Source organism: Elaeis guineensis, chromosome 13 (genome assembly GCF_000442705.2).
Source record: "Elaeis guineensis isolate ETL-2024a chromosome 13, EG11, whole genome shotgun sequence".
NCBI classification, from domain to species: Eukaryota; Viridiplantae; Streptophyta; class Magnoliopsida; order Arecales; family Arecaceae; genus Elaeis; species Elaeis guineensis.
This window is the reverse complement of record NC_026005.2, coordinates 62356457-62376090: the sequence shown is the minus strand read 5'-3', so window position 1 is coordinate 62376090 and position 19634 is coordinate 62356457. Positions and strand designations below refer to the sequence as shown.

At 36.4% G+C, this 19634-nt stretch overlaps 1 protein-coding gene across 4 annotated transcripts in view; it reads right to left on the bottom strand.

The window, feature by feature from the left end:
- Positions 1-19306, bottom strand: part of LOC105060673 (uncharacterized) — a 41437-nt gene extending 22131 nt beyond the window's left edge. Inside the window, exons 1-9 of one of the 4 annotated variants that reach the window (XM_073248154.1) lie at positions 19044-19306; positions 17082-17144; positions 16784-16972; positions 15863-15956; positions 15652-15760; positions 15527-15565; positions 13980-14063; positions 13808-13869; positions 5515-5617 (exon numbers count right to left, since the gene is read on the bottom strand). In XM_073248154.1, the coding sequence (XP_073104255.1) occupies positions 5515-5617; positions 13808-13869; positions 13980-14063; positions 15527-15565; positions 15652-15760; positions 15863-15956; positions 16784-16910 (618 nt within the window). In that variant the 5' untranslated portion in view covers positions 16911-16972; positions 17082-17144; positions 19044-19306. The remainder of the gene's footprint in view (positions 1-5514; positions 5618-13807; positions 13870-13979; positions 14064-15526; positions 15566-15651; positions 15761-15862; positions 15957-16783; positions 16973-17081; positions 17145-19043) is intronic. The other 3 variants (XM_073248152.1, XM_010944466.4, XM_073248153.1) reach the window with 3 other exon arrangements.
- Positions 19307-19634: the final 328 nt, after the last annotated feature.

Here is a 19634-nt window from a genome sequence, read left to right as displayed (position 1 = left end):
AGAAAATAGACAAATAGGATTCAAAAAAGAAATTCTTCTTACGCAACAATTCAAAAACTCATAATTCATAAATAATGCTTGGCTTGTTAGTCAACAGATATACAAATAAAATCTGAAATAATATTATGATCCTTCAACAATTAATTTTACTGTTTCCTTATAATCCTTGATTTGTTTCCAAGTTTTTCATATTCCAAACATCATCATCTCCTATTTTATTTCTAAGTTTTAGATAGCAAATATGTTGGCCTGTTCAGTATGTAAGAGTCATGGGGCCTACAATGGAGCAATTTCCATGAACAGATCCCCACATGATATTCATAAGATTTTTTGAAGCAATAATTTCCTCTATATCATCAATTTTAGTGCATAATAATTATACTGATTATGCTTCTAAAGTACTTGGAGTGAGAAAGTGAAGTGAAGAAACACTCTTAATTGTATCCAGATGCCTAAGTAAAAATTTCAAAGTCAAGAATTCTAAGGTGGATGGGTTGTAAAATAAATAAATAAGATCAGACTCAATAGTTGCACCTAAGTAAGTAGGCGGATAATTCATTGACCACAAAATCATAAGTCAACTAATGCCAATATAAGTTATATAGCAATAGTGGTCAATTTTGCTAGATGGCCAAAACGGTGAAATAGGTTTATAAGCAAAAGCCTCAAAAGAAGATCGAGCAAGGAGAATGATTCAGTTATACTATGAAAGTTCATTGCATTCAAAACTATTAACATCTAAATGTTTGAGCAAGCATAAACATTGCCTATTGCTTGCTCATTTCTTTTCGAAAGTACATGTGATAAAAAGGTTGGGGGAGGACCGGAGGGGAATGCTTTCCCTTCAATGGAAATCAAGTCTGACCTGTGGGCGGTACCATTTGTCCAACCTATGAGCAATCAGAAGTCACTAAATACTCACACTTTGTCTCATTATCTTTAAATGGAGCAAATGTGGACATAATGGACTGGACCCACAACCCAACCAATCATATGGGGACCGCCTTTGAGGCGATGGCCCTCTTCTCCTTCCCCTTCACCTCTTCTAGCCAAGCCCACTGCCATCCATCACTGTCTGATGACCGCCTCACCGGCTTTCCTCCTTTATCTTTCTCACTCTCTTCTCTTCTTATTATTGGTTCTTATTCTCTTCTCACTAAAACCAACACCAAAGCTCAACCCAGCCCCAGCCAACACCTCCCATTGCACCAATGACAACTCCCTCCCTCTCTTTTTGTGGATTGTCTCTCTAATCTGACTTTAATATGGATTTTTATGCTAAGGGAGTAGAGACCATCACATAGAGCAAGAAATTAAATTCGAGGCCCTGACTTCTAACCAAAGATGTAATTAAGCAAGGTTTGGCATACCAATCGGTATCGTACCATACCAGATATACCATATTGTACTACTACCAAATCGGTCTGTGGTCTCCCCATACCGACACTAAGCACGCCTCGCCATCTAGTACTGCACCACGTTCCAAAACTATAATAGGATGGTACCTATATAGGGTCTAGTATGGCGAAACTTGGATTAGGTAATTTCTAGTTATATTGCCACATAAAGGATTAATGTGGTTTTGGAGTGGATTTTAGGAAAAAATGTAGGTCTAGCTCTATGTTGTTGGTTACAGTTTGGCCTATACCTTAAAGTCCTCCTATTCAAGGGATTCTAAATAATTGTTGAAAGATGTATTTTGATAGTTGAGGGTTCTGTTGTTGCAGCGAAAGTCTTAGACCTAAAATTGATGGCATCCATTGGAATAGCTCAATTTGACCAAACTAACCATAAATTTTTCTCTTATTTACTTAAAATATTTTCCACTAAGTTTCATAATTTTTGGAGTATTATTTTGTTAATTAGGGAATTTTATATATTGCTTGAAAGTTGAAATTTTGGCGGTTAGTTGGATTAAAGATTAATGTAGGTTCTAATAAGGTACTTAGATTATTATTAAAGGGCTCAAGAGATTATGTTTTGATGTGCTTGTAATTGTTAGATATTGGAGAGCATTTGGCTTTAGTGAAGAGTATTTGTTGGACTTAGCATGCTTGGTAAGTAACCTTAGTCTACTAGAGTGTTTTTAATTATATCTCTACAATATATATTTATGATAATTATTGAAAAATATTTTGAAATTTGTATAATTCGCTTTATATCCTTTGCATGTAAATTGGATCGAGCAAGAGGTTATCCTATCCAATGTTTGCCATACCGTACCGAACTAGGTAGTACGGAGCATACCATACCATACCAGTTTGGTACCAATACATGATTTATGGGGTGTACTAATGCTTCATATGTTGGACAGCCCCGTACCAACAAAGTAATAGGTTGGCAATGGTACAGACCCAATACTAAGACGGTGAATCTTGATCCTATCATCGAAACTCCTAGACATATTTGAAACTCGTGCATATGTAATTATAGACTATTATCACATTTGCAGGAAAATATTAGAATCATGTGAAACCTTTGCAAATTCTGAATCTGGTATTTTTGAAAAAAGTGCTCGAATATTTCTTTGGAAAACCCATATTTCTAAAATGGTAAAATAAGATGAAATGATATTGGTACAACAATTGGATTGTGTGTTTACTTTGGACTCTCAGTCTAACTACATTTTGGACCATGGTATCGGGTCATATATTTGCATTGGATCATTCCAAAATTTGATTATACTAGACCTACTCCACAAGGGTTAAATGTGGTATGCTAAAGCTACTCTGCCGAGGTTAAATGTGACATATTCAACCTACTCTGCAAGGATTAAATGTTGCATACTAGACCTACTCTACAAGGGTTAAACATGATATACTAGACCTACTCTACAGGGGCAAAATGTGATATGCTAGGACCTACTCTGCAAGGTTAAATGTGGAATACTAAACTCTCAATAGAAATTAAATGCAATATATTAGATCTACTCTTCAAGGGTTAAATATGGTATATTGGGCCTTATCATATGGACAATATGACATTAGTCTCATAGATTGACAAGTTGTCAAATAATGGTTTTGAAAAATAGTTTATAAATTGCTTATTCGAATTATATGTGAAACACTAATTTAGAATATGGTTATGGAAAATAATTTGTATATTGCTAAATGGAAACATTTTTATATGAAGAATTGATAATAAAATTCTAACTTTGTTAATGATATCATTCGTCAAATGCGCCAATAGTTTGTTATAAGTCTTTTCATATTAGCACTTGCTTGATCCTTGTAGCTATGTCTTTTGGTTGCTTATCGGGTTTCCAACTCACTCATCTTCTTTCACTTTTCAGAGGCAAGGTTTAGGAGGTGATGGGTTTGATTGGGATGTAAGAATAGAATGAGAACCTCAACTTAGTTGGACCCAACCTTACAACCACAATATTTTCTGAGATCCTCTTGATACCATGGTTTTGTAGAATTTGTTAAAACTTAAAGATATAAATTGTTCTATAAGTAAATTATAACTTGCCTTAATATGTAGTTGCAGCACTATTAATAGTAGTTTCGGAATTCGCATGGCCAAATTAGATTATTTGAAATTAGATAGTATTGAAATCAAGATTGGCTATGCTACCGAGGCCCGTACTGATCGGCTGGTGGCACGGTTCGGTACGACCCCATGCCATTCCATATCGGATTTGAACTAATACAGCTGATTGAGCGAGAGAAAGGGAGAACCAAGGAGGGGGGGGAAGGAAGGAGAGACAAAGGGTGAGGAGGCCAGTGGTGGCCATCGAAAGGCCATAAAGGCCCCCGAACAATCGGAAGAATGGCTCCACCCTCCTGATTAAAACAAGGGATACTCTAGTGGGCTTGGCTGCCCTTCAACAGCCTCCAGTGGCCTTTCCTCTGCTTCCTCTCTCTCTCTCTCCTTTCTCCCTCCCCCCTCAACAATGTCTCATTTCGAGCATTAGAACCATCCCGATCCATCGCCGGTACAGTTTAGCACGTCCGGAACCAAGCGGCTCGGGATGATTCTACCATCCATGACTGAAATTTATCCTACATGTGTAGGATTGGTCCGTGTTCAGTGTTTGACAGGTTATCACCTTGCACACTCATGAGGCCCAATATAAGTGTGTACGCAAGTTGCCATGTCCCTTGACACTTGCTTTGGGTCAAGGGCGTAATAATGGAATTGGTTAACACATCACATGCAAGCACTCATATGCATACATACCCACTTAAAACACTTTGTTCTCTCTTAATCCATTTTGTGTCTGTCCATAATGCGTAACAACAGGTTTACAGTAAAAAAAAAAAAAGGGGGTCTATTGGATATATCTGCAAACACCACCCAGATTGTCTTAGAAGTTAAAACCCTTCCTATATTCTTTTATACTCAAAAAGGATAAGAATACTATTGTAATTCAATTTGGCATTGAACATGTCATCATTGACGCTAGCATACGCAATTGAAAACCAAGTTAAATTAGATGAATATCTTTGCCTTTTAGGAAGTAGGAAAAAGGAACAAAAAGGTATTCAGGTAAGTTGGATGGCATAAACCTCTGCAACCTGCCAACATTTGTATAGTGACCTGCACCATGCGTATGCATTTGAGTATGCTTATGTATGCTTTAATGTATAGAAGGTCCTCTTGGCATACCCTATAATTTCAGTTCTCCCTTGCTGCTTAACACTTATTCTCTTTTATTAACAATAATTGTGCCTGACCATCTGTGCATTGATGGATATTTTGGATGACAGCCCTAGGGATGTATCGCGCAATGCCCTTTTGGTTAATTTTTGTTATGGATGCCTAAAGCTAAGTGATTCAGAATGCCTACAAACATGATAGTTTCATGCCTAAGCCATTTTAAGCTCTCACAAGATAAGGTCACTACCTAAGGATCGAATACTGATATCTTCAAGAACATTTAAAGCAGGGCAAAGTCCCGATCAATGAAATAATTAGTTTTTTATCTTTACCTAAGTAACATCTCAGAATGAATCTAGAGCTATGTGGATACCTTCCTTAACAAGAAAAAAATGGAATTAAAGATAGGTGTCCTTTGGTTGGAGGAGAAGATTCTATATTACATGTAATCATATTTTCAAAATCATCCATAAACTAATGAATGAAAGTAGCCTATGTTTTTCAAGAATAAGTGCATTAGTCCCCCTAGCATATCATGAAAGCTTTGTCGAGCATTATAATAATCCTTTTGAATTGAAATCATCAACATATGAATTGTGACTGAATAAGCAAAGCTTCTAGAGGATGTCAAATTCAGAAAGCCTCTTACTTGACATGGATTTCAAACACTTGAACCACATTTACAAGATCTAAAGGCTGTCAATTATTTAGGATGCTTCTGATATTATTTCAAGCTTTTAAAAACCAAGGAACACTAACATGTAAAATAAATAAGAATATTATGCGTTCAGTGACATGTCTGGCATTCATATTACCATGTGCAGAGGGTTTATGTAAGGAAGGAAGAACATAATGGATGATGAACTAAGATAACTATCAATATAATAAAAAGGAATGAGATCACATATCTACCTTCTCAAATGATTCATTTTGCTTTTGCAATTCCCTTAATTCCAGCTGTAAGGAAGCACTAAGTTTCTTTTCATCCAGGTATGCCAATTCAAGCTCCTCTACTCTGCCAGATAATAAATTCCACATGATTCGAAGTTGCATCAACATTTATTGGTACCAGACAGCAGTAAACATGGAACTTTATAGAAGCAGGAATATCTAGATGATAAATTTTTACAAGGCCTTATTTTACAGTTTAAACTATAATAAATAACAAATTCTGTAGGACATTTTTTGCACATTCAAATATTTGTTATGAAGTGCTGAAATTGAGTTTCTCTAAATAAAAAGATATAATGGGAAGAAGAAACTGCAGAACAATTTCTGTAGACGCACTTGCACCTTAAGATTCATATATAAAAAGCAACAATTCATACAAACAGGGACAAAAGGATGTATAGTATAGCAATCCTATCAAAAAGAAACTGAAGCTTAAATGTGGAAAGCATATAGCATCATTCTAAAGTTTAAACATATAATGCACATCGTATCATACAAAAGCATTGAATCCATTCTAAAGTTTAGACATGTATGCACATAGTATCATATAAAGCATTGAATGGATACTGCATCTTCTTTGATGTATCAATATAGCGCAGTTAAAATCCTGAATCAACGGTAGGTAAGAGTTATATGCTCTCTGAGAAAGAGGAAATATTGATCTTTTGCATCTCAGGCTTCTTGTTGCAGGAGTGCGGAAGGTCCTTTTCTCAGTTTTCTATCTTACTCTACCTGCGTGACTATAAAACAAGCGATCAATTTAGTAGAAGCAAGTCAGCAAAGAGAAATACTTCAGTTTAATGACAGGAAACCCCAGGATAATAGCTTAGAAAGATTTGGGAAGCCTGTCTAATAATAAAGAGAATAATAAAATGGGGTTGCAAACTGAGGGGTCTTCAGGTTGTGGCAACTGGCAAGATTGATACATGAACTTGCAGTGGCAGCTCATTCAAAATTTATCAATAATTTCAGTAAATTTGTGTTTTGAGGAAGGATTGGGTCTACTGCATTCAGAGGTTGGGAATCAAGACTTATGAGTTATGACCTAGTTTATCTAGGTGTACCTCTAAATTTTTTTATAATCATTGATCACAGTAAATAATGAGCATCTCCAATAACACAACTCTATGAATGCAGCCCTTCTTATTGATGCCAGATAACTGATTAGCTAGGTATCATGGCTACTCCAACTAGGGGTGGCAATTGGGTGGGGTCGGATTGGATACGGGTCTGATCGATGCAGATCAGGTCAAAAAAATCCGAACCCTACATATTTATTAAACATGTCAAAAATTCAGACCTGAACCTGATCTATTTATTAAATAAGTAACCCGATCCAACCCGCTTAATCCATTTATTAAACGGATCAAGTTAGGTTAAATGAGTTAAATAGGTTAAATGGATTTTTAACAGGTTAAACGGATTAAATAGATTAAATAGATTGGGTTAAACGGGTCAGAAATAGATTAAACAGATTTTAAACAAGTTAAATAGATTTTAAACGAGTTAAACAAATTAAACGGATGAAATGGATTATCCGCCTCAATTCAACCAGAATATTAAATGGTATCTGAAACCCAAATCTGAATCAAATATTAAACGAGTTAAACAGGTCAACCTGTTTATGACCCTAACCCATTTAGCCTAAACCCAAATCTGTTTATGGTGGATCGAATATAGGTCGAGTTGGTGGGTCGGGCCATCATTTACCAGCCTTAATTCCAGCTTCCAAGATAAGTGAGGATAGAAAATCATTGTTTGAACTATTGGCCAATAACATCTTTTTTTATATTACTTGAATAAAGATTGTAATTTTCCTAAAATAATATGTCAAACAGTGCCACCATTCAATGGAATAACAAGCAAGAAAAATCCCCCACCCAATGCCACCAACCATAAAGATATAAGAAAGAGAATAAATAAATACACATAAATTATTTTAGTCAAACATTTATATCCTTGTTCTCTTCACTACATATTGGCAATTGAAAGTAACACCATATTGGAAGGTTGAGACAAAACTCGTGCCATATTTATAACTTATAAAAGCAAATTATGTGGCTTGCTCAACTTCCATATATTTCACTTCATTTAACCATATCAAACGGAATGTTGGAGCCCTTCTATAATTGTTTACCAACCAATTGAACACAAAATTTCAAGTTGATACAGATTAGGGGAAGCATCGGCATGTAAAGGCTTAGCAACCCCCCCCTCTAAAAAGACAACAAAAAACTCCCCCTTCATGCAACCTAGACCACACACGTGGAAGGAGCACAATGATTGAAATGAGTCAAGAAAACAAACATAATAACTAAAATGAGTCAAGATAATAACCAAGTTAAATAATTAGCATAGAGAGGATTATAACTTATTACCTCCTGCAAATGTAGGCTCTAATACCATGTTAACTAACAAATTAAACCCAAAAGCTTAAGCTAGTAGCAGAAGCATGGTATTCCATACCGGCCTAAACCGATCGATACACCCCGTACCGTACCGATAGGGAACCGGTCCGGTTCAGACCAGTTTTTTGGTACGATTCAACGTGGTTTTCTTTTTTTTTTTAGTGGAGGTGGGTGGAAATTTTTTTGTTTTTGTAATATCCATAAGGTACCGTACCAAGCAGGAACCGATATGCGTCTTGGTACCGGTTCCTGATACCTTGAGCAGAAGGGTCAACAATATATATCAAGTTTAATAATAAACACCTCATATGTTGTAGGAAGCATTATTATTCTTCTAGCAACTCATGTTCTATATTTGCTTTAACATAAACATCTATACGGAACAAGGTTTTAAATCCCATGGAATGAAAGTATCCCAATTTTTCTATGAAACGGGACATCCCATTGTCCCATCTTATACCAACGGCAGTCTCGATCATATATCTCGGTAGATATCCTCTATCTTTCTCTCCTTCTTTCTTTTCTTCCATTCTTTTTTTTCTTTTCTTCTTTCTTCATTCTTTTCTTTTTTTTCCTCTACCTTCCTTTCTTTCCTTTCTTTTTCTTCTCTCTTCCTTTCTTTTTTTCGTTTTTCTTCTTCTTTCTTTTCATTTTTTTCTTTTCTTCATCTTTTGTATTTTTTCTCTCCTCGTGCGGATGAGTTTCAGAGTCCTGAACCCGTCCCAATCACATTTTCTCACAAGAATGGATGGGACGGTCGGGACGCCCCCTATCCGTTGGACGTAAAACCTTGTTATGGAAAACAAAAAGGATTAGATGTTTATCGACTAAGTGTCAAATTAGGCAAAAAATATCTTAACTCTAAACCATATCCCTAATATATCTTAACTCTTAACCATATCCCTAATATATCCATTGGATTAATAAGCACACTGCACAGGAGTTCTAGTCTAGCAGTCAGCAACATTACTCCTAAAAGGTCTCTCATTCTAATACCTAATATTAAGGCCAATTATCAGCAGATTTTCTTGTTTCTTAGCTGACCCATGGCTTTTGCCAGTGATGGGCCTCTTCCATAGCCAATTATGAAAAATAAAGTTTCAAATAAGGTTTTACGTCCCGACGGGGCAGGGGGCATCCTGATCGTCCCATCCCATTCCTGTAAGAAACGAGACCGGGTATGGGACTCCGAAACCCATCCATGCAGAGAAAAAAAAAGAAAGAGGAAAGAAAGAAAGGAAGATGAAAAAAGGGAAAGTGAAAAAGAAGAAGAAGAAAAAGAAAAACAATAGAAAGAATGGAATGGAGAAGAAAAAAAAAGGAAAGAAGGAAGAAAAGAAAGAGAAAGAAGGACAAAGGAGGAGGAAAAGGAAAGAAGGGAAGAAGGGAAGGGATCACAAAAAAAAGAAAAAGGAAAAGAAAGGAAGGTAGAAGAAAAAGAAAGAAAAGAAAGAAGGAAAGAAAAAAAGAAAGAAAAAGAAAAAAAAAAGGGAGAGAGATGGAGGATATCTATCGGGATATGTGATCAGGATGGCTATTAGGATAGGATAAGATAGTAGGACATCCCATTCCATGGAGATGTCGGAACATCTCCATCCTATGAGATTTAAAACCTTTGTTTCAAATACAATCGGAATGGGATAGTATGAACAATACCATGCTATTCTGGCAAGTCTCCACCACCAGCACAGAATGTACCTATACCGAGTACCATAACATTGCGATAAAAAGAAAAAACTGCATGAGGTCTGGTACCAGTATTTGAAATCTTGATGACAAACCTTCCAGGTGACCCAACTCTCTGGGCCTCTTGCCTCATAATTTCTTCTACCATCACCATTGTCTCACTCTAAGGGCCTGCTTCAGAAGTTCCACCAGATCTGGCCACACAAATTCCTGTGCTCTCACTATCCCAATTTTGACTACTCCATCTTTAAAAAGAAACCCTCACAAATACCTAAAAAAGGATTTAGCCCACATGAAATTTTGTCAATATGGTGAACCTGCCACCAAGCCACCTCATCTTCATAATTATGATCACTAAGGCACCAAACAATGTTCCTCCAAGTTGTTAGTTAGGGTTATTCATTCATTTAGCAGGGATTTGCACAAGATGGCACATAAAATGCAAATTAAATATATCTAAAATAGTATCTAATGGATGCTTCTAACCTAATGAGTTCGACATGCACAACATACTCGACTGATTCGATAGGATGGAAAGCCTATTGATTGAGTGTGATCCTATCGAAACAAGAAGTGCACAAATTAGAACTTTTGCCATCATTTCTTTCTAATTTCGTGTGATGATCAATTTAACATTGCCACAGCAGCACATGCAATGCACGTGTCAATTAACCAGTTTTGCAAAGGTCACTATAGATATTATTAGATTATTTTCTTCATGATAGATTGAGGGATACTACAATTGGCTCAGATAATACCCCTTAATGATCCATCACTAGCTTGAAATTTTCAAAAGATGATATATATGCCACAATTTATGTTATACATTCATTTTCTATTTTGTGTGTGTATGTGTGTTCAAGAAAAGTGCATCACCTCCTTTGAAGGGTTCAAGGAAAAATATATGAACAGTTAGGTCCTTTTTAAAGAAGCTGACATGAATCTCAAAAAAATCCATCAAATGGAATAGTAATGAATCAATATTATTACTACCACCACTGCCACATAGCGCCATGTTATACACCAGAACTGAATATGGACCACACTTGTAATTCAGAAGTAATAGGTCAAGCCTAGGTCATGATTAGCATATCAAACCAAATTGAGTGTTAATATCTGTTCTTTTGTATTCAAGCACAAATTTTGGACACATATCCCCAATTTTACCTCATGTGTTATTTTAGGCTCCATTTTGCTGCCAAGAAAGTGAAAGAAAAGAAAGTTATGCTAGGATTTTCTTTTTAAAAAGTGGGGAAAAAAATTTTGCCAGCAATTTAGTTAGGTAAAGAGCTATCCCAATCAACTAAGAAAAAGTCTTTTCAACAACTTCATCCTTGATTTTCTTACTGCAACAATACCATGACAAGTGTCGATTTTCTTTTCTTTTCCACTAGAGAAAAATTTTATTTTTCTTTCATTTTCTCAGAAACCAAACAGAAAATAAACCTGGCTTTGGAGCCTACTTTGTGGGGTTTCTGGCAAGATTGACCACTACCAATCATAAGAGGCTATAATAATGTGAGATATAGTACTTAGGAAGCTCATGTACTATGTATTTGTGCTAAAGATCTAGGCTAAAGGTTTATAGAATTATTTATTGTTTAATTAAAGTCGAGGTCTAATGTACTCCAATCAATGGTTTAACTTGACTTGGGGGTTTCAACTAGTATTTAGGAATTCAATATCTACATTCGGTAGATGCAGGGTATGCGCACAAGTTCCATACAAAGATTATTTGGAATTTTCTAGAGAATATATGAACCATAATTTATTTTGACTTTTGAGAACAAAGTTCCTTTTATTCTTCTCGTGATCATAGTTGTTCTGCTTACAACTTCTTTCTTTCCTATACTCTTTGCTGGATGACCTTGACAATTTTGTCTTTCAGTTGCCCGGTCTTCGTGCTTTATGGCACAAAAAAAAACCAAGTTCTCTCAATGCATCAACTAACACTAACAGAATGGTCTTTAGCAAATCAATCTCACTCCACATTCCTAGAGGACTCCACACACATCCGTTCTCCTAGTGCTTCACAGATATAGGAATTTTTAATTTTAATCAAGAAAATATCCATGGCAAGGTTTGCTGTCTTGGTATTGGATCCCATACTCGTACCATCCGATTATAGTATCGGTACGCAGTTCAATACGATATAATATAGGATATAGAGTGTTGGTATATTATAAGATACCATACCAATATAATACAGTATGCCCTATCCAAGCGGTATGGTAGACCATGATCCATGAGCTGTACATGAACAAGGCAGCTTCTCTCCACATAAATAGAGCATTTTCTCCATTTCCTCATGTAGAATTATTAACATCTAAGACAAGATTTAAAATTTAAAAACTACTTAGTTAAGCGGCTGTTTAGCATCACTTTTATTTCTTGTTTTTTATTTTTAAAAATAAAGTTACAAAAACTAAGACAAAAAAATGTGCATGGTACTACAGTTTTTATTTTCTATTTTTTTAAAGTAACTTTCACTGTTTCTAGAAACAATGAAAATAAGAAATCAACTTACTTTCAATGCTTTCAAAAAAAAAAAAAAACCCATGCTTTTATCACCTACGACAATATTACCTCCACCACCACCACCGTTATCGTTGCTATCATTATCACCACCATTGCTACCCTCTTCACCGTTGCTACCGCTATGAAACCATTGCTGCTATTGTTACAATACCACATGCTGGCCTCCACCACCACTATCATGATCATCACTATCACTACCATCACCAACTCCAACACATCGCCACCATAGCCATCGCCTCCACCATATCATCAGTACTCTCCTTCAAGATTTTCAGAACTGTCCCGAACCAGATGGTTCGGAGCATGCCAAACCAGACTGACAGGAAATCGGGACGGTTCCGGCTTGGAAAGTGGTACACGCTAGTGCCAAGAGAGAAAAAGGGAAAAGAGAGGAAGAGAGAGGAGGAGAGGGAGAGAGAAAAGGATGTCGTCGGAGGCCGAAGGTGGCCTGTTGCAGCTGCCAGAGGGCCACGAAAGCCTCTGTGGCTCGATTTGTCCAATAGGACTGTTAACGAGAGAGAAAGAGAGAGAAAGGGAGAGTGACTTACCGAAGGGGGGACGAGACGATGGAGGGATTGTCGAAGATTCTCAGGTGGCCATCGTAGCCAACGGACAGTGGAATCGTGCAGGTGGAGTCGCGACCACCTATGTTCATGTGTCGATACTTTTTTAAAAACGGAGATGAATAATGAAGCCGGCAAATGATTTGCCGGCTTCACTTTTTAAGAGGTCTTTTAAAAAAATTTAAAAATAGTGAAATCAGCAATGAGATTGTTGGCTTCATTTTTTTGAATTTTTTTAAAAAAAAGCAACAACAGTAAAGCCAACAAATGGTTTGTCGATTCCACTTATGCTCTAACTTTTTAAAAAAAAATCCTATGAAATAGGGGTGTCGCCCCTGTTTCACGACTGCACCATCCGGCAGCCACGACGCATCTGACGGCCCCTCCGACTCCTTCCCCTCCCTCCTTTTCTTTCTTCCTCCCTCTCTCTATTTCTCTCTCTTTCTCTCCTTTCCTCCTCTCGGTTCCCTTCCTTCTCTTGTATTGGTTCGCACTGGTCCGATATGGTATGGACCTGTTCCGACCCATACTGCCGATCGGTCAGCACGGACTTCGGTAGCGAGTCCGCGAACCTTATCCTCCTTACCATCACCATCGTTGCTGCTACCACCACCAACTCGGCTTCACCGCACTAGTGTTGCCATTATCATTGCTATACCACGATCAATACCTGCCATCAACATGCTTATTTTTAAAATTAATTATCTACGCCAAATATGTCTAAAATTGGAAAAAAAGAATTAAATTTATTTTTATTTCTAAAAATTGAAAAAATAAGAGTGATGTCAAATGACATCTCAACGTAAATATAATTGATTCCCAAAGACTTCAGCTAGGCAGCCCCTGTCGTCTCAACTCTCCAGCACCTCCAGCATTAATCAAAGTTAAGTCACAAATAATAATAAATAATTGAAAAATATAATCACATTGCATGCCTTAAGATGCGGAAACTTAATCGGGATGCGCATACAACATACATTTTGTAATTGCAGTTAAATCTGTATCAAATTAAAGAAAGCTTTTGGGTTCAATTCAAATACACTAGGGAGGGAAAAATACCTTTTCTCAAAATCAATTAATTTCTGCGACACAGCTTCCTCTTGTTCCTTAGCCTTTTCAGACTATTAAAAAAAAAACATAACAAATTACATTCTCTAGAAGATGAATTAGTAGGATAGTGTAGACCATTGTACACCCATAAAATTGCTAGACTCGATTTTGAAATTATAACCTCCATCAAAGCTTGATCTCGTTCAGCAAATGCAGAAGCAACACAGCTCTGAAAGAACTTCACCTGCTTCTCTGCTTCTTTATTCTGCATCGGGAAAACAAAATTTAACTCAAAAACTAGAGCAAAGAGCATCTACCAATGCTTTCAGGAAGGCAAATAAAATCAGTAAATAACATAACCAAACTGAGACACATGGTTTCGAATGAATCTTTTTTGCTCTGATCAATACCTACAGACTCGTTAATTTTCAAGTGTCATCCAATCTCAAGCACTGTGAGCAATATATTTTGGATTACTAAATATGTGGAATAAATTTGGATGCCAAAACAAGTATTGAATTGTTTAGGAGCTATCTTGTTTCAGATGTCATTAGACATCCATGCCTGCATCCAAAATGCACAAATTTCATACAAAAACATCAGAAGAGTCTGGCTGAAATGACCCATAATAAAGAATCGGTTTATCTGAATTTCTTTTGCATTCTTGCTATCACATGGACCTAGCCAACTGAAGCCAAAAGATCTCCAATTTTAAGTATATTAACACAAGAATAAATTGAATATGCCCAAGAGAAGCCAAATGAACAATGATTCAAACTTATTCCAATTTGACCTTAATGACTGCTCGAATTTTTTCATAAATGGAAATGTATTCTTGATTATGATTAAGTTTTCACATAACTATTCTTGTTTTTTTTTAAATTGTCTCTAAATAAAATGAGGATTAATTGGAGGTTGCTACTTAAAATGCTAGATATATGACACTAGTGAGCAGCACATATGCATTTGCAAGATCACTGTTATGCTGTATTGAAAGCATTTTTTTTTTTTTTCTATCGTCTCTAAATATGGAGGTTGCTACTTCAAATTCTAGATACATGCCACCAGTGAAAAGCGCATATACATTTGTGAGATAGCTGGTTATGTCGTATTGCAAACAAAAATTTGTTCTTTCCAGAACCACTTGCTAAATTTCTATACTGCAGAATATGATGTGTTGACTGTGAAATATAGAAAAATATGCTTAGGATGAAGAAATATGCAAAAGAGAAGTGCTTGCAATGGTTATATAAAATCATAACAGGATGACATAGTGAAAGAGTTGAAGATGTAGAGGATGGAATTATAGGAATGGGGTTCAAGGAATGTGATACAAAAGCAAGATCTCAAAGAGCTATATAGGAGAGCTTGAATAGTTATATCAGTTTGCTAGTTAAGTTTCCTGTGACATTGTTGCCTCAGTCATCATGGTAAGTCAGAGCTATACTCTTTAGACACCGCAATGCATGTGTATGATATGGTGAAATACTGACAGAACACACACAATGCTGCAACCCAATTGCATGCAACACTTTCAGAAGACACCTAAAACCACAGTCAAATTTCACTTCAAATTTTTTAAATATATAGCCAAAAGAAATGAAGATAAATATAAGACCTGCAACCCAATTGCGTGCAACACTTTCAAAAGACATCTAAAACCACAGTCAAATTGCACTTCAAATTTTTTAAATATATAGCTAAAAGAAATGAAGATAAATATGATACCTTCAAAACTTCCTCACCATGCAGATCAGCAAGCTGGCTCTGAAAATTACAGCACAGAAGCATGAAATAAGAGAATTTAAAAAGAGAAGGATTCTGACATATAAATAAAGATGTTCGAGCCAAACTTTAATTCTGTAAGCTTCAGAAAGCTCCTCTTGAAGATTCTGGTTCTCTCTTATGCATCCAGCTAACTTCTTCTTTAGACTCTCAATCTCTTGTTCCAAAGCAGCAGTCCTGATAGAGCTTTAACTTGACTATAAAGAATGTTTATTTCTTGAAATAAGCCTATCAGCAAAATAAAATGCGGATTAGAAGGCATGATAACTATGAACGCACCTCTGAAAATGCATTCGAGTTGCTACAGGAAGATAGCTAGGACCAGCTTGTTGCATGCATAATTGCTCAATATCTTTCCTGAGCTCATCACGTTCTGCAAAATAAAAATAGGCAATATAGATACTTATGATCAACAATTCTATGCAGAAGAAACCAACATAATACCCTGCAACAGAGCAACTAACATTAAGATAAAGAGATTTTTTGCATCTTGTAACACAGTCATAGTTTTAATTACATTTTGGCCTGTCCGCATGTACATGTATGTGTATGAATGCATGTTAGACTTCAACCAATTTCTGGAGTTTGTAGAGTTACAATCTGAACCTTAAGTGGCTCCTTTATGAGATGATAACGGCATGGAAGACACTGCTTTACTTTTCATCATCTTTCTTTTTTTTTTCTTTTTCCCCTTTTTCTTTTGTGCCTATGTGTGTGTACCAAGCCCTAGTCAGTACTCATCTATAATTTGAATAGAAAAATGTCTTTATATTGAATATTAGTTAATCAAATATTCAGTGTATGATCTGTTACATGTTTTACATTCATTTGACATCCATATTTCTGGGTTTCATGCATTCCCAACAGTTATGTTCAAACCTCTTGGTAGTCCGAAAGTGAAATATTTTGGTTTTGCATAAGGATTTCTAAAATTTCCTAGAAGATGCAAGCTCCCAAAAACTCAAAGGCATTGTTTGCGGCAAATTATACAAATAGATATATCGCAATGATACACATAAAACCAAGGGTTTAAATCTCAATACTGGACCCAGTCCTAGCTTGCTTTGAGATGGTATGGTACCATGCAAGGCCAGACAGAGTAAAATTACTGATAACAAACAAGAGGGGAAAAAGAAAATTCTTTTTTTAAAAAAAAAAAAAAAAAAAGAAAGGCATCCCAGGCCCCTAGTCTGTACGCACCATCCCGATGCATCGTAGAAGATGGACTGTGATGATCGGGACATCCTAGTTCAAGGGAGAAACAGTGTCCTGGTCCTCCCAGATGTGTCTTGAGTCTCAGTTTCTTGTCGGCATGGTGTGGCATCATCCATTTGGTGGGACTTATATGTATACGACTTTGTCAAAAACAAAAGAAAAATATATAGTGGTCTGCAATAACAGCATTGAAAATGACACACCATAGCGGAACCAGATTAGAAGTAAATCAAGTAACAAACAGAATTCATAATTGTTATAAAAAGGGTATAACAAAAAATACCACGTTCAAGTTGCTCAATACGACAACTCAAGGATTCCTCATTGTTTCCTCTTTCATCCATTTCTGGCAGTTAAAAAAAATGTAAAAGGAATAACTTTTCTCAATGTCAAGTGTAAGATGCAAATTGCATAAACCAGTCATATGATACCAATAGCAAACCAACCTAATAATTTTGCAATTTTAGTTAAATAATATCATAGCAGGACAAATGGATCAAACAAGCTTTTAATTTATAACCCATAGAGTCATTATATAACGCATATGCCATGTGTGCATTTGTAACAAAAGGATAGAAGAAGGAGAAATTTGGGCACGAATGAAATAAGAGATGTTGCTTACCAAACTCAAATGATCATAGTAAACATACACATTACAGAAATATCCAGTCAGACCAACAGAAGAAAAGAGATATAGAAGAAAGCAACATCTAGATGGCAATCACTATTGTTCAAAAAGTATTTAGCTCAAAAAAGGAAAAAGTAGTTTCCTTTCCTGTCCTGCACCAAAATATCTATAGATGACAAAAAAAAATAATAAAGCAGAGCAATTCCCAGCTGACGGTACTATTTGCCTAAAACTTCGGCTCAATAACGGCAACAGCAGGTTTCCTTCCTGTCCCAAAAACAAACTAACCACAAAAGCTTGGTATCCATCCACATTCCCTGTTCCACATCACATCCTTATGCAGTGTATCAAAATGTGCAATCATCATAACCCATAACAATAGAGTAAAATACTCTAGACCTCATATATTAACAACCAGACATCTAATCTGATCAGATAATCAAGAACTTGTTAATGACCATTGCTTGAAGGACAATGGTCAACTTTAGGTCTCTATGATCCATGACAACCTCCTTAAAATGGTCAACATGAAATTTGCTAATGGTATTGTGCAGAAAAAAACTCATCTGCTAACCTGACAATATCAACCTCAAGATTAGTCAATATCTGCACTAGGAAAAATTGTGAAGACATCTGGTCCATAGAGCTTTCAACTCCATGGTAAAGAAAATCATGTGGTGCTAGCAAACTAGTGTCTCTACATTATATCCAATTTTCACAATACAACCTTGTGAATTTTGAAGATGTGCTTGTTTATACAGTCAGTAGTGCACCTAAAGTACTTGGGGGCGATTTGGTTGCCTGCTATTCCACTTGCCCCCAACAAAACTTACAGCTGCAAGTAGAAATGACACATATATATTTGCAATAGCAAAATTTGTTTTGTGAGTGCTCGTAATTGACAATTGCAAATGCATTTGCAGTTGTTTAGTTGTATAAAGCTGAAAGAGGTGTGATAATCTTGCAAATGATCGAGATATTGTAGGACAGAAAACAGCAGGATAGCAAAGCAGTTTGTTCCCTTAGGATAGAAAAGGCATTGCAGGATAGAAAAGAGCAGATCTAATTTTCAATTCGAATTTTATTTAGGAATTTGTTCACTATAAAGGAACCAAAATTCCCTTCTTATCCTTTTCAATGATGTCATTTGGATTTTTTCCCCCAAGTTTCAGCTTATCTATCAGCCCAATACAATTATTCTGAACCCTTGATTCCAGGTAGGAGATCGAACACACCCAGCACATGCTACAATAATTTACGAACTAAATTAATACAAATGTCATAACACATGCATCCAACAATTCAAAAGAATTCCAGAACAAGCCATTTATAGCTCAAACAAGCATCGTAAAGACAATTTAATATAACATAGCCAATAGAACAGAAATATATCGAAGTCTGATGATTGAAAGAAAACATAAATAACATCGCAGCGCAAAACCTTTCAAAAAAAAGAAAAATCCATAAACGAAGAAAAATTCCAGCAAAAGAGCTGATCTGCTTATAAAAAGATCGATTCAAATGCTAGTGAACAAAAAGAAATGAAAATCCCCGTCTAAAAAAGTTGGATTTAGGATTAAAGTAGGTTTAGAAGGGGAGGAGGACTTCGGCGATCACCTGTGACGAAGATAGCAAGTCTTCTTTCCGATCGAGGCAGTTATCAATGGAGAGGGGGGATTCCATTTCCAAGAGTGGGAGGGTTTGGAAGGAGACTCGAGAGGGAGAGAGGCGAGGTATTTATAGGCGAGGAGGGAGACATCGCGCCAGAGAAGGACTCGCTCGCGCGCTGTCTCGCTCTCTCCACCGGCAGGCAAGGGGATCGCGAACGCCGTGCCCTCGGGATTAAAATAACCGCCGGGAACTGTTCCTCTGTTCCGCCCGAAGTAATGTGATTGCTTGGAAGCTGCCACGGTGGAGTACCGGGGTGCAACTGGGTAGATTGAGGCCGGACAGGCTGAGCGCAGGGATGGGCCGGGCCGAGTCGATACGAATGAAGTCGGAATGGATCGGGTCAAAAAATTAACCACTGAACCCAGAAAATTTATTAAATAGATCAACAATTTATATCAAAACCTTATTATTTATTAAACAAATAATTTGATCCAACTTATATTATTAAATAGATCAAATCAGATTAAATAAGTTAAATAAATTACGTGAATTTTTAAGAATTATATGGATTTGAATAAGTTAAATATATCAGATTAA